This window comes from Stegostoma tigrinum, chromosome 31, assembly GCF_030684315.1.
Source record: "Stegostoma tigrinum isolate sSteTig4 chromosome 31, sSteTig4.hap1, whole genome shotgun sequence".
NCBI classification, from domain to species: domain Eukaryota; kingdom Metazoa; phylum Chordata; class Chondrichthyes; order Orectolobiformes; family Stegostomatidae; genus Stegostoma; species Stegostoma tigrinum.
In genome coordinates this window covers 35,720,668-35,737,291 of record NC_081384.1, presented here as the reverse complement: position 1 = coordinate 35,737,291, position 16,624 = coordinate 35,720,668, and the positions used below count along the sequence as shown (strand labels likewise).

The 16,624-nt window shown below is 43.7% G+C and overlaps 1 protein-coding gene across 1 annotated transcript in view; it reads right to left on the bottom strand.

Annotated features, from left to right (window-relative positions):
• mrc2 (mannose receptor, C type 2) overlaps nt 1–16,624 on the bottom strand; it is a 248,976-nt gene that overhangs the window by 127,378 nt on the left and 104,974 nt on the right. The window contains exon 7 of the mRNA XM_048560554.2: nt 6,196–6,384. Coding sequence (XP_048416511.1) covers nt 6,196–6,384 — 189 coding nt within the window. The remainder of the gene's footprint in view (nt 1–6,195; nt 6,385–16,624) is intronic.

Below are 16,624 nucleotides of genomic sequence, written 5' to 3'. Positions count from 1 at the left end.
AACAATAGAAGCAGCCTGAATGAGTGCGGTCAAGCTCCCCAGATCCAGGATCTTTAGTTTTAGCTTTTCAGTAGCAGTTATTGCTGGGATCTTGAAGCGTGCACATAGACACACACACACACACAGTTTTCTCTTGATGTTTTCCCCCTAGCCGGGAGAATCCCTGTGAGACAATCTAGTTTACTGAACTTGCCTTTGCAAGGGTGCTTATGGATTGTTACTATATTGGAACAGTTAATTAGTAGTAGTTAATACAAAACATTGATAGATTTGTAGTTAAGCTAATTCTTTTATTTTTATTTTGTCCATATTTCAACTGTGGAGTAAAAATAAAGCATGCTTTGCTTAATGTTGACCAGTTTAACCAACTGACTTGCATCTGGAACGCAACACCTTACACTTACCTTTACGCTAAGAAAAGTCAGGGTCTGCATTATCTTCTGAACATATTTTGAGGAGGTTTGGTCTGGTCCATAAAAATAGAGTCAGTGGGCATTGGTTCTGATCAAGGTAAACAATCCCCAACAGTGTTTGCACCAATGACTCTTCAGAAGGTTAGCTTGTGTTGTAGGGAGGGTATAAATGGATATGACAGGATAGATTGAACACAAGAATGAAAAGAGGAGAGTAGAAACAAGGTCTGAAAAGGAATGGAAAACTATTCACTATTAAGAGGGATCAGAGAGGGGATCAAATGGGAAGCAGTTCAGAGGAGTTGGTTATATTAGATCAATTAGCTACAGACTCAAGTCAGCACACTGGACTCGAACAAACAATCTTTCACTCAGAGATGAGATGTTAACAACTGAGAGACAGGCTCAAACTTTTACGCCAAAGCACAGCATCAAGTAACAACGGGGATCTACTAAGACAAGATGCTGCACACATGGAACACAGTTTATTTACAATGCTAAATGTTTAGTTCAATGCTTGAGTGAAGCAGTTCTTTCATGAAAAGCAGTTGAAATGTCTGACACCCAATCTGTTTCTGAGATGAGGAGCCGATCCAAAATGATGTCCACTAAAAGTAGATATTAAATACAGAAAATAATACGGTGAAGATTCACAGCGGCAGGCTGACTCTAAAGGGAATAAAGACTTGGTCCTGTTTTATCTGCAGAGAAGTACGTTAACACTGAGTAGAAACCCCATCCAGCAGGAGATGATGGGGAGGACAATGAGGTGTTTGAGAGTTGAGGCTTAAAGCTTGGATAAATATAACTTAATGGCCAGCTGGGCCACTTCAGAGGGCAGTTGAAATTTATTGTGGGTCTGGAGGCACACAAGGCCAGACACATTAAGGGTGGCAGTTTCCTTCCCAAATGGACATTAATGAACCAGATAGGATTTTATAATAATTGACTGGTGAAATGACTGCCACCAGCCAGCTATTAATTCCAGACATTTAAATGAATTCATATTTTACTGTCCATCACAGTAGGATTCAAATTCATGTACCAAGGGCATTAGCTTGGGGTTCTGGAATACTGGTACAGTGGCATCACACCAATACACCACCACCTGCCCTTATGTTGCTGCTTCTTCATTGTCACTGGATTAACATCCTGGAACTCCCTCCCTAAAAGTACTGTGGGTGCAGTGGTTTAAGATTATGGTTCACCATGACCTTCTCCAGATAATTAGGGCTTGGTAGTGATCTGACCTGATCACATCCTTCAAACAAGCTAAGAAAGTGTCCTTTAAAGAGGGCTCAGGTTTCAAATTCATGCCAGCATGTTTAGGGGTGGTACCAGGAAATATTTCTTCACACAAAGAGAACGGAGAGTCTGGAATGCTTGCTCCGATCCGTTCCACCACCACCGCCCCAACCCTGAAAGCTGTTGAGTGTGGATGTCTTTATCTTGTTCATGACCTCAAGTCACAATCGTTCAATTGCATTTGAGATCAATGCCCGCCTATCCAATCACCTCCCTCACCCAACATTCATCAACATATTTCCATGATTTAATGATTCCCTTTTCCTGATACAAGGCACTGGGACAAGGTGACACCATTCAGTCCATTGCACTTTTTCCTCCATTCAGTTACATATGACTGATCCATTTTTAGTCTGCTTGTATCTGCTCTGGTTCTGTAACCTCTACTACCATTGATTCTGTGTGGCAATCATACAAAGTCATAAGGCATGGAAACAGACCCTTCGGTCCAACCAGTCCATGCCAAACATAATTCCAAACTAAACTAGTTCCAAGTGCCTGCTCCTGGCTCATATCCCTCCAAACCTATCCTATTCATATATCCATCCAAATGTCTTTTAAACATTGTAATTGTACCCACATCAACCAATTCCTGAGGAAGTTCATTCCACATGCAAAACACCTGCTTGTGTAAAAAATGTGATTCAGGTCTTTTTTGAATCTCTCTCCTCTCAGCTTAAAGATGTGCCTCCTCATCTTGAAATCCCCCATCCTAGGGAAAAGACACCTACCATGGCACATTTTTAAGGTGGGAGGAGAGAGATTTAAAAAAGACATAAGAGGCATCTTTATGTCACAGTGTCATTGTCAGGGGAGCTGGGTTGGGGTGGGGAATGGAGTGAAGACACTGGTCCCCCCTGCCTAGCAAAGGAAGAGAGGACGGCCTTGTGCATCAGCGATATATGGACACCAGAAAAGTAATCACAGTGTGTTGCACAGTAGCACGCAGTTGGACATCGAACTAATGTCTGGCAGAACTCCCATGAGTGGTTCAGCTCTCGGACTCATTCAAAGAATGCAAATTAACCCAAAAACCTCTATACGGTTGAAGGTCAGCCAGCTCACTAATTAACATAGCATTACAGACTGTGAGAGGGAGTCAGGCTACTTGTGACCAATGTGCTGTACTGCAACTTACTCCTCATTCACGTGTTGGTGAGACAGGTAGTATCAGATACAGAATTTATAAGTAAAAGATCAAAGGGCCACATCACTGCTGAGAATGTATTAAACAAACCTAATCAGTTGGAAGGTTTTAATTGATTAATATGTATACGTAAATCCCCAAATTCCTTTGAAGTAACTGTCCTGAGATAACTGAAGGTTTTATCACTGTAAAGGACAGGTCACATTTTAGGTCAGATAATGCATGTTAAGTGTGAGGTTTTGCTTAGAATCTGGTTGTGTTTTTTCTAAAGTAGGAATTTATAAAATGCCACATTGACCGACTGTCTATAAATTGTATGCTTTTTGAACAAAATAGGATGTATCGGCACATACGAATTTACCACATAGATTCATGTGTGCATGGGACAGAGAGCGGGGTGTATGAGGAAGGATCTGTATGAGTGAGTGAGAGTGTGAATGAGTGCGTGATTGAATGAGAGTATTTTCTTTATTTATTCACGGGATGAGGGCATTGATGGCGAGGTAGCATTTATTGCCCATCTCTAATTTCCCAAAGGGTAGTTAAGAGTAAACCACATTGCAAAGGGTCTGGAGTTACAGACCAGGTAAGGATGGCAGTTTCCAAGACATTAATGAGCCAGATGGGGTTTTCTGACAATTGGCAATGGATTCATGGTCATCATTGGATTCTTAATTCCAGATATTTATTGAACTCAAATTTCACAACCTGCCATGGTGGGATTCGAACCCCGGTCCCCAGAATGTTATCTGGGTTGCCGAATTAACAGTCCAGCGATAATACCACTAGGCCATCACCTCCTCACTGCGCAAGTGGGAGTGAGAGCGCACGTGAGTGGGAGTGAGAGACAGTGAGTCAGTATATTTTTGTGTATATGTGAGTGTGAGCGTGCACGTGCTTGCGGGACTGCGTGCAAGGGTGCCCGTGTGCATGGGTGACAGCTTTGCGAGGGAGTGCACGTGTATGTGCTTGTGTGAGTGAGTGCAAGCATGTTTGTGTGAGTGAGTGAGTCGTGAGTATGTGTTTGTGTGAGTGAGTGAGTGCGTGTGTGTGTTTGCAAGGGAGTGCATGCCTGTGTGTTTGTGTGAGTGAGTGCTTACGTATATGTATGCATGTGAATAAGAATGTGAATGAGAGTGTAAAATGTGGTGGGATCAACTGTAGTACAACATGAACCCAAGGCCCCAGGTGAAGCCTCCTCATGGGTACTGAGCCTAGCTACCAGCCCGTGCTCAGCAACTCTATGATGTTGTGTACCTTGAAGGTCTGAGGCCGAATGTCCATGACCACTGAAATGCTCCGCCACCCCCTTCCCCCCAAGAGGGAACATCCCTCTTCTGGGGATGTTACACTGTCCATTCATCAGTTGTTGTAGCTGCGTCTGAGATAGACAACGTTGGCTGAGTCACATGAATATCTGCCTCTATTTCTCGCCTTCATACAATCACCGTACCTTAAACAGACCATTGTTCGCAGCAAACCACTCAGCCTTCAGGAAAACAATCGACCACAACACTATAGAACATTGTCATCGCAACCACTGCAAGAAATGTCAGATTTTCGACATGGACACTACCATCACACGTGGGAACACCACCCACTACATGAACGGCAGATATTCATGTGAGATAACAAGGTGTAGAGATGGATGAACATAGCAGGCCAAACAGCATCAGAGGAGCAGGAAGGCTGATGGTTCAGACCTAGACCCTTCTTCAGAAAATATTCATGTGACTTAGCCAATGTTGTCTGCCTCATATGTTGCAGGCAAGGATGCCCCAAGGCACTTTATATAGACGAAACCTTGTAGAAGTTACAACAACTGATGAATGGACACTGTGCAGCAGTTGCCACAGAGGAATGCTCCCCCCGAGTGGGGGAGCACTACACGACAATGCAGAGTTATTGAGCAGAGGCTGATAGCCAAGTTTTTTTTTTACCCATGACAACGGCCCATCCAGGATCTTGGGTTCACATTGCATTACACTGTACAGTCTCTCGCTCGCCTCACTCTCTCAGTCACTCTCTCTCACATGAATCTGTGGGAGGAATTTGTATTTGCAGATACATTCTATATTGTTCAATAACAATTTATAGACAGTCAGTCAATGTGGCATTTTATAAATTCCTACTTAGAAAAAGAATTAGTCTGACTCCAAACTGAAACACTAACACTTGCTAAACAAGGCCTCAAACTTAACATGCATTGTCTGACCTAAAATGTCACCTCTTCTTTACACTGATAAAACCTTTAGTTTTCTCAGGACAGTGACTTCAAAGGAATTTGGGGATTTACATACATATATTAATAAATTAAAACCTTCTAACTGATTAAAGATTTAACAGCACTTTAGATTTGTTTACTACATTCTCAGCAGTGGTTGTGACCCTTTGATATTTTACTTATAAATTCTGTGTTAGATACAATGTGTCTCACTCACACATGAATGAGGAGGAAGACTCCAAAAGCTTGTGTTTTCAAATAACTGTTGGACTATAACCTGGTGTCGTGTGATTTCTAACCTTGCCCACCCTGGTCCAGCACCTCCACATCATGTACTGCAATTTGGCAGCAGAGGAGGTCAGCAGCACAGTGACTGGCAGATCTCCCCTAGATGCTGCACTCAGAAGCTGGCCATTGTTGTGAGCAGTGAGGCCAAAGTCTGCCCCAGCTGGTTTGATTCGTATGCCATCCATTGGTAACCTCTCCTCGTGATCCATGTGGAGAAATAAAATCTGCAAAGCCAACAATAATTGATGGCTGACGAATTCTGAGATCGACAGATTGATTGCTCCAAGGTTCTTCTGAACCCTAATATCGAGGGGGAGGAAGTTGAAGTTTCTTTAAAATGTGTTTTATTTAATTCCTGTTCCCTTGTTTTCTGACGATACATACATATTGCTGCCTGTTATCAGAGGGTATGTGGCTACACAATGACAGTCACAGAGATAGTGGGGATGGTTTATCACCTTTTATGCCTCTCTCTCTCTCACACTTATCTAGCTTCTCTCCAAAGTTACTCACACCAATTACACCTGGTGGTAACCTTAAATAAATTTCCAGCAGATTCAGTGCTGGAATTCAGGGTACCTCCTGAATTCCTTAGTGGAATTATTTTGAGTTATTAATAACTAGCGAATACTTCTGGATGCTAACATTGGATTTCCCACAAGTAGAAACATCCTTCGTACACTGACCCTATTGAATTCATTCACAATCTTAAAAGCCCTTCATTAGGACTCCTCTCAGTTTTCAGCCTTGGTAGAGAGAAGTGTCACAGTCTGCACTGCTCCCAGTGTCAGTGACAACACACAGTTGTGCAGCCTTACCCTGTTTGACCTGGGTCAGGACAAATTCCAGCTCTGCCAGGTGATGGATACTGATCAGGTTTCCTTCGGACCTCACACAGCTTTTCTGTGCTTCCTGCCAGCTCCTCCTCTCGATGTTCAGCCGATAGCAGTTGCACTGAAACGGCAGCCAGCCTGCATCACATTTAGTTTTCCGGTTGATCCAGATATCTAACAAGGGAAGTAACAAATTACCATCCTCAACCAAAATATCTCCTGCATTTGAACTACTGAACATTAATCACACTTGTTACACAAAATGATGTCACGGACCCCTCATATATTACAGCCGACCTTTATCTGCACTTTCTATGTAGTTGTGACACCATATTCCACATTCCGTCACCCTGACGTAAGATATGACTTGTCTGGATAGCCTGCAAAACAATACTTTTCACTGTATCTCAGTTAATGTGACAATAATAAATCATATCAAATTAAGAAATCCTTCATTCACTGTGAAATTGAAAATTTTGCATGTTTTGCATTCATCTTAAATAAAACAAAGAACTGTGGATGCTGGAAGTTTGAAACAAAAAGAGAAATTGCTGGAGAAGTGCAGCATCTGTGGAGAAAGAAATAAAATTGTTTTAATTTTTATTCATTCAGGGGATGAGGGCATCACTAGCCAGGCAGATTTATTGCCCATCCCTAATTACTCAGATGGCAGTTCAGAGTCAACTACTTCGATGTGGGTCTGGAGTCACACGTAGGCCAGACCAGGTGAGGATGGCAGTTTCCTTCCCTAAAGGGCATTAGTAAACCAGATGGGTTTTTCCATCAGTCAAAAATGGATTCATCACCATCAGATTCTTAATTCCAGATATTTTATTGAATTCAAATTCCAACATCTGCCATGCTGCAATTCGACCCTGGGTCCCCAAAACATTATCTGTGTCGCTGGATTAACAGTCCAATGATAATAAAACTAAACCGTTGCCTCCCTATAATGTGTCAAGTCTAGTGACCCTTCTTCAGAACTGAGTTCTTTCCGCAATTTCTGTTTAGCTTGCGTTCTTTCAATGCCTCTCATCACCTCAAGATAGCCCAGAGGTTTAAAGCCAACAAAAGCACTTTTGAAGTGTGTTTTCTGTTAGAATGAAGTTACGTAAATAATTTGCACATGTAACAGCAATGAGCTGACTGACAGTTTTAGCAATGTTGGTTGAAGGACAAATATTGATGGGGGAACAGAGGATGATATTGCAATTTTTCTTCATCAGGTACCAAGGAATCATCTATATCATTGAAAGGGAAGAGGATTTCAAATCTCATCTAAAAGACAGTGCCTCTTAACAATTTCGATTATATTAGATTAGAGTCTCTACAGTGTGGAAACAGGCCCTTCGGCCCAACATGTCCACACTGCCCCTTGAAGCATCCCACCCAGACCCATCCCCCTATAACCCACATACCCCTGAACACAATGGGCAATTTAGCATGGCCGATCTACCTAGCCTGCACATCTTTGGACTGTGGGAGGAAACCGGAGTACCTGGAGGAAACTCATGCAGACACGGGGAGAATGTGCAAACTCCACACAGACTCAGGGCTGGGATTGAACCCAGGTCCCTGGTGCTGTGAGGCTGCAGTGCTAACCACTGAGCCACCGATCGCTCCCTCAGTATTGCACCGTACATAGCACCTTACACTTTGTGCTCAAGTCTCCAGAGTGAGGCTTGAATCCATAGCATTGTACTAAGGACTGAGTCATTGTGGATACTATTAGCAAGTAAGTAGTTTTTGAGTTGGCTCTATCTACATGCTAAAGGAAATTATTAATGTTCAGGATGCTGTAACTAACAATAATTAATTATGTCAAGGGCTGCATGAGAGAACTCTCTTTGATCTTATGTCACAGGAGACTGCTCTTCACTTTTGATGAGGCTATCCATAATACATTCTATTTCCCCCTCCCATGGTTGAACAAATTGCCAGTTTCCAGAGTACACTGTAATAAAATGTGAGGCTGGATGAACACAGCAGGCCCAGCAGCATCTCAGGAGCACAAAAGCTGACGTTTCGGGCCTAGACCCTTCATCAGAGAGGGGGATGGGGTGAGGGTTCTGGAATAAATAGGGAGGGAGGGGGAGGCGGACCGAAGATGGAGAGAAATGAAGATAGGTGGAGAGGAGAGTATAGGTGGGGAGGTAGGGAGGGGATAGGTCAGTCCAGGGAAGACGGACAGGTCAAGGAGGTGGGATGAGGTTAGTAGGTAGGAGATGGAGGTGCGGCTTGGGGTGGGAGGAAGGGATGGGTGAGAGGAAGAACAGGTTAGGGAAGCAGAGACAGGTTGGACTGGTTTTGGGATGCAGTGGGTGGAGGGGAAGAGCTGGGCTGGTTGTGTGGTGCAGTGGGGGGAGGGGACGAACTGGGCTGGTTTTGGGATGCGGTGAGGGAAGTGGAGATTTTGAAGCTGGTGAAGTCCACATTGATACCATTGGGATGCAGGGTTCCCAAGCGGAATATGAGTTGCTGTTCCTGCAACCTTCGGGTGGCATCATTGTGGCACTGCAGGAGGCCCATGACGGGCACGTCATCTAAAGAATGGGAGGGGGAGTGGAAATGGTTCGCGACTGGGAGGTGCAGTTGTTTATTGCGAACCGAGCAGAGGTGTTCTGCAAAGCGGTCCCCAAGCCTCCGCTTGGTTTCCCCAATGTAGAGGAAGCCACACCAGGTACAATGGTGCAGTACACCACATTGGCAGATGTGTAGGTGAACCTCTGCTTAATATGGAAAGTCATCTTGGGGCCTGGGATAGGGGTGAGGGAGGAGGTGTGGGGGCAAGTGTAACATTTCCTGCGGTTGCAGGGGAAGGTGCCGGGTGTGGTGGGGTTGGAGGGCAGTGTGGAGCGAACAAGGGAGTCACGAAGAGAGTGGTCTCTCCGGAAAGCAGACAAGGGTGGAGATGGAAAATGTCTTGGGTGGTGAGGTCGGATTGTAGATGGCGGAAGTGTCGGAGGATGATGCGTTGTATCCGGAGGTTGGTGGGGTGGTGTGTGAGAACGAGGGGGATCCTCTTTGGGCGGTTGTGGCGGGGGTGGGATGTGAGGGATGTGTTGCGGGAAATGCGGGAGACGCGGTCAAGGGTGTTCTCGACCACTGTGGGGGGAAAGTTGCAGTCCTTGAAGAACTTGGATATCTGGGATGTGCGGGAGTGGAATGCCTCATCCTGGGAGCAGATGTGGCGGAGGCGGAGGAACTGGGAATAGGGGATGGAATTTTTGCAGGAGGGTGGGTGGGAGGAGGTGTATTCTAGGTAGCTGTGGGAGTCAGTGGGCTTGAAATGGACATCAGTTACAAGCTGGTTGCCTGAGATGGAGACTGAGAGGTCCAGGAAGGTGAGGGACGTGCTGGAGATGGCCCAGGTGAACTTGAGGTTGGGGTGGAAGGAGTTGGTGAAGTGGATGAACTGTTCGAGCTCCTCTGGGGAGCAAGAGGCGGCGCCGATACAGTCATCAATGTAACGGAGGAAGAGGTGGTGTTCGGGGCCTGTGTAGGTGCGGAAGAGGGGCTGTTCCAAGTACACTGGTGTTTGTATCTCTCTGGTATCATACGCAAGCAGCTATCTTCACACAATGCTGTAGGACCCAGACTGCACGACCCAACTGTAGAAATCAGCAACAGTGCCAGCTGTAGAGACCACCAACTCATCAGAGAGCTCCTTATGATAGCAAACACCAACCAGAGATCATCCACCACTGCACAGACAGAGTGCAGAACAGCATGCAAATTTAACCAGGAAACAGAAATAAACAGCGAGGATGAAATCTAGTATTTCCTCTGGAAGCTGGCCTCCCCAACTACAGCCAAGCCAACATTTTCAGCGTGCTTCTAGAGCTTATCGTGTTTCATTATCTTCCCTATTTCACCTTTAACATACCAAGGGTAAGGTCTGTTTCAATAGTTTCTGGAGGCTAATGACATCAACAGGATATGGAGATGATCTGAGAAAGTGGTGCTGTCATAGATAGCCACAATCTAATTGAATGGTGAAGCTGCCTCAACAGCTAAAAAGCTTAGTCCTTTCCTCTGTTCAGAATGTTCTCTGATCACCAAGATGTTCAAGTAAAACTCTAGAATGTTCAACCACTTCATAGAATCTCTACATTGTGGAAGCAGGTTATTTAGCCCATCGAGTCCACACCCAGCCTCCGAAGAGTGTCCGACCCAAACCCACACCCTTATCCTATATTTCTCATGGCTAACCCATCTAGTCGGCACATTCCTGGACACTATGGGCAATTTAGCATGGCCAATTCACTTAACGTGCACATCTTTCGACTGTGGGAGGAAACTGGAACAAGCAGGCACAGGAAGAATGTGTAAATTCCACACAGAATTGCCCAAGGGTGGAATCGAACCCAGGTCCCTGGCTCTGTGAGGCAGCAGTGCTAACTTCTGAGTGTACATTTCCACTGTCTTACTGATTTGGAAACCCAAAGGAGACACATCTTTAACCATGAAAAGCAATCTAACAGGCTCATGGAATGGTGGCCACAGAACTGGAATATAAAAGGGAAACAACCTGCACGTTCCCCTCATTGTCTCCATGTACACGGCTTGTTGCTGTAGAAAGGCTGCTAACGTCATCAAAGATCCATCACACCCCGGTAATGATCTCCTCCAACCTCTTTTGTCAGGCAGAAGAGACAGAAGCCTCAACACACACCAGCAGGTTCAAGAACAGCTTCTTCCCATCCATTATTAGACTGATGAATGGACTCTCCAGCCTCAAAGAATGCTCATCTTGCTAACATTGATCTCGCCTAGTGCAATGTAACCTACATGCCTCTGTCTAAGATTTTTACAACCTCTGTTCAGTACACCCTTGCTTACTACGATCTGCCTGTACTGCTCATAAACAAAAGCTTTTCACCGTACTCCAGTACATGTGACAATAAATCAACCAACCAACTATGCCTCTTCCCCATCCTGACTTGGAATTATACCAGTATTCATTCACTGTTGCTGGGTCAAAATTCTTTACAGTCGCTGGGCAGGCAGACGGCACCTCAGTTTAATGTTTCACCTGAAAGTCTGCTCCTTTGAGAGTGCGGCACTTCCTCGATGCAACAGTGCCAAGCCTGACTGATTTCTGCATTCAAGCCTTAGTGAAGAACATGAACCTTCAGCCTTCTGACGCAAAAGGTGAGCATGTTACCAACAGACCCACAGTGACACGTGTAAGACACAAGTCTTTCCCTTCTGATTGTGTCCCACTGCCAAAGTGATTTGTACTGTGCCCAGACAAGTACACACAATATTTTAGTATATATTTTGTAGTAGTAAATTATTACTTGATTCACAGCGATCTCTAAAAGCAAATTTAGAAAATAGTGAACATAACATGATATCATTTTGTATTAATTTTGAAAATGATTTATTTCAGTCAGAAGTTGGGCCCCATAAAAGTAAAGGAAAGAAACTTCGGAGGTACAAGAGGAAAACTGGTTACAGTGCATTGGGAAATTACATTAGAAGATATGATGATAGACAGGAAATTGTTAAAATTTGAAGAGCTAACACTACTTACAATAAAAAATACATTCCTTTAAGGTGCAAAGCCCAGCAAAAATATGTCTCCCAACAATGATTGGTGAAAGAAATCAAGGACTGTATTAGAAGTTGAGCATTAAATTATCAAGAATAAGGTTACTCTGATGATTCTGAGCATTTAGAATTCTGAAAAGGAAAATCAAAAGAAAGATTAAATAAAAGTGAACGTGTGTGTAAGCAAGAGACATAAAAATAACTGGAAAGCTTCCTGAGGAAAAAGTGAGAAATACAGATGGGTCCATTACAAGCAGAGTCAGGAGAATTTATAATGGAAAATAAGGAAATGGCAGAGAGACCAGATAAATACTGTGAATGCCTACACAGAAGGAAATGTTAAAAAACCTCCCAGAAATAATGGAGAATCTACAGATGTGTATAGAAGAGGAGCTTCAGTATATCAAGGTTAGTTTAAAGAAAAGAACTGGAGAAATTAATGGGAGTTAAAGTAGGGGATAAATCGCTTGGACCTAATTATCTACATCCCTAAATATTAAAAGGGAAAGAAGATATATTTGTTTTTATCCCACAAAATTCTATAGATCCTTGAAAAGGTCTTGCAGATTGGAAGATGACAAATGTAACACCAGTATTTAAGTAAGGAGGGAGAGAGACAACAGGGAATTACGGGCCTGTGAACCAAACATCAACTGTAGTGAAAATGTTATGATCTATTTATAATAAAGGATTTGATAAAAGGACACTTAGAAAATCATGGTCTGACTAGGCAGAGGCAACATGGATTTATGAAAGGAAAGCCATGTTCAACAAACCTGTTGGAGTCTTTTGTGCTTGTAATCATGGAATAGATAAGGGGGCACAAATAGATTTTTAGCAAGCTTTTCATCAGGGCCCACATAAGAGGTTAGTCAACAAAATTAGAGTACACGGGATGGGGCAGGGGGAATAAACTGGCATAACTGGGTACGGGCAGAAAACAGGAAGTAGGAGTGAATAGGTCAGTATCAGGTTGGCAGGTTGTGTTTAGTGGGATACTGCAAGGATTAGTGCTTGATCCCAGCCAGATAAAATCTATATTGTTTACTTGAATGTGGGATTAAATGTAATATTTCTATATGTGCAGATGACAGAGAAGTGGGTGGGAATGGGAGTTGTGAAGAGATTTGCAAGGGGATTTGGAGAAACTAAGTAAATGGGCAGAAATTTGCCAATGTGAAGTTATCCACTTTTTATAGGAAAAACAGAAATACAGAGGGCTAATCCTACTTTTCTCATAAAGTCCAAGTGGCATTTTTTTTGGGGGAGGTCACACACTTCAAGTCCTGGTGAGTTTTCTCACCCCATCTTACCAAACTCAACATTAATTACTTCCCATCATGCTTTGGCATCTCTGATATCAAATTTCCACCCCATTTTATCATCCTGTCACTCAGGAGATATCCAGCAAAGCACTGGCACATCTTGTACCCATGTTATCTTTGGGAATACCCAACAAGTGTTAGCAATTTGGCATTACCTCCCATTAGCAATGTAAGACACAGCGGCCACTAAACAGTACTGCCCCTGGAACGGCTGTCACTCCGTTGTACAGACATTCCGATTCTCTAGCAAGAGTCATTGTTTAATTATTAAGCCATGTACTTGATCTCTCCCTAGCAATATCATGTCTAAATATTGTCTAAGTCATCATTATCTAATGTCCCCTGCCTGTATTTGGTCATTGTCCAGTTGGGGAACATTACATACAGGCAAGTAATAGGACAAATCGGAAAACAAACAGTCTGCAAAAGGAAACAAAAAATGGAGGCAACAGAAGTGAACATGATTTCCATGATGCCAACCAGATTTAGGCATACATGACCAAAAAACGTAAGAGTCACCGACCATCTGCTGCACTCAGCTTTCTTCTACTGGAAGTAAATGTCAATATGGTCCTTTCTGGCTTGTACTGCCCATTACAACTGAGCTCTCTCATGCACAATGTCAGCTTCCCGCACCCGAATGTCCTAGCTCTCCTCCACAGAGGACTGGTCTCATTCGCTCAGTTCCTCAGCACCTGTCACATTACCCTGTTGCTTGTTCCAATTGTGTAAAGTGCAGCATGTCAGGATGATGTGGGACATTCTGTCTGGACTATACTGAAGGGAACCCTAAACCAGGCCAAACAGCAAACTATTACATCAGCAGCCCAGGTAACAAGGTGTGGAGCTGGATGAACACAGCGGGCCAAGCAGCATCTTAGGAGAAGGAAAGCTGATGTTTTGGGCCTAGACCTTTCATCAGAAAAGGGGGAGGGGAGGAGGGTTCTGAAATAAATAAGCAGAGATGGGGAGGCAGATCGAAGATGGATAGAGGAGAAGATAGGTGGAGAGGAGACAGAAAAGTTAAAGAGGCAGGGATGGAGCCAGTAAAGGAGAGTGTAGGTGGGGAGGTAGGGAGGAAATAGGTCAGTCCAGGAAGGACGAGCAGGTCAAGGGGGCAGGATGAGGTTAGGAGGAAGAAACATCAGCTTTCCTGCCATGCTGCTTGGCCTGCTGTGTTCATCCAGCTCCAGGTCTTGTTATCTCGGATTCTCCAGCATCTGCAGTTCCTATTATCTCTGATACAACATCAGCAGCTCAGATGTATGCTCCACAACAGCCCAGAGGCAGCACTACATCTACAGTCCACATCAGCCAAGGGTTTCCGCAGTGGTGTCATGATTGTTTAGTTATTACAATTTTAATTTTGTATTCTTAATAAATTAACAAATGTATCTTTTTAATAGACTTCAAGTTCTAAAATTTAATATGTGCAAGTATGTAGTCATGTATGCTATTTTGATTCAGCAATCTTCAGAAAAATTGTTTTAATGGCTAATGTTTAATTTTGAAAATCCTTGGAAAGGATAGATTTGAAATGGTTCCAGGTCTAGGCAGAACTATGGGTTTCAGACAGGGTCTCCACTTCAGAAAGAATAAAAAGCAATCCACATTGTAACTGGGATAATGGGAACTGCAGATGCTGGAGAAACCGCGATAGTAAAGTGTGGAACTGGATAAACACAGCAGGCCAAGCAGCATCTTAGGAGCAGAGGCATTGTACCTACTTCACTGTAGTCCCATTCAGAAGGTAACAGGGCTTTGTTAACTGCTCTCTGTTGAAGGGTCTAGGCCCGAGACGTCAGCTTTTGTGCTCCTGAGATGCTGCTCGGCCTACTGTGTTCATCAAGCCTCACACTTTGTTATCTTGGATTCTCCAGCATCTGCAGTTCCCATTATCTTTGTTAACAGGTCATTGTGTGAATGTAAATTAGGCAGTGATCAGACAAAAGCTAACAATCACAGGTGGGAACAGGCCTGTTTACAGCTTGGCAATGCATTTCACAAATCATAAAACAAGCTCAATAAGGAAGGAAAGTGGATTCAAAAACAACAGTTGCTGGAAAAGCTCAGCAGGTCTGGCAGCATGTATGAAGAAAAAAATCAGAGTTAGCTTTTTGGGTCTGGTGACCCTTCCTCAGAACCAAAAAATCACAGTTAACATTTCGGGTCTAGTGACTTTTAGAAAGGGTCACCGGACCCGAAACATTAACTCCGATTTTTTTCGTCAGAAATGCTGCCAGGTTTGCTGAGCTTTTTCAGCATATTCTGTTTTTGTTCCTGATTTACAGCATCCACAGTTCTTTCCATTTTTATTTAGTATAAGAATAGGGACGTCTTGCTAATACCACACAAGGCAGCAGTCAAACCACACCTCAAATACTGTGAACAGTTTTGCTTCCCCCATACCCAAGAAAAGATACACTGACATTGGAGACAGTCCAAAGAAGATTCACCAGGCAGATACCAGTTGTACAGGCATTTTCTTATGATAAGAGGTTGGGTAGTTTGGGCCTGGACTCATTGGAATTTAGAAGAATGAAAGGTGACCTTATCGAAACATATTAAATTCTTAAGGGGTTTAATAGAGTAGATGTGGAGAGACCATTTCCCTTTGTGGGACAGTCTAGGGTAAGAGGGAATATTCTTAAACTAAGGAGTCACTCAATTAAAACAGAGATAAGAAGGAGCCTCTTCTCATCATCTTCTCTGATGGCAGTGAGTCTGTGGCGTTCTTGACTGCAGAGGGTTGACGAGGCTGGGTCATTAAGTATATTCAAGGCTGAGATTGGCAGGTTTTTAAATCAGTTGAGGATTATCAGATCAGCTATCATTTCACTGAATAGTGGTGCAGGTTCAATTGGTTGAATGGTCTCTTTCTGGTCCTCCATTTTATGACAGGTGATTGTATGGGTTACATGGTAACTGTGGCCACCTTAACTTGTCATGTAAAATAATCTGAAAAGACAAGCAAGCTGCCTAGCTAGACAGAGGTAGAATCATCTGTAAGTTTCACTCTACAAAGACATCAAGAGTGAGCTTGAAATAGCAAGTGGTCTGCTACAAAGTAACTAGGCAGTTGAAAGTCTCATTCCTGCAGTTATAGAACAGAGGAATAATCTTTGTCTCCAAAGAAGTGTTCATTTACTAAACCCATCTGTGGAAGAAATGTCCAAATATTCAACAGCAGAAGCCATCACTTCAGGTTTAAAATGCCTTCACTTCAAAGAAGTATTCAATCAAGCCAGGCCTGCAATGATAATGGCTGGATCTTTTATTGAGTCATTGAGTTATACAGCATGGAATCTTTTCCCACTTGCCAATGCCCTCTTGTATTGGACTCCCCTCCCCTGGGAAAAGACTTTGGCTATCCGCCACTTCCGCCACCGGCAAACTGGCCTCACAACCAAGGATATATTTCCCTCCCCACCCCAACCTGCCTTTCGTAGGGACCGCTCTCTCCGTACTCCCTCGTCTGCTCCTCACTCCCTGCCAGCCCCACCACCCCGATACCACAGGAAGTGTTACACTCC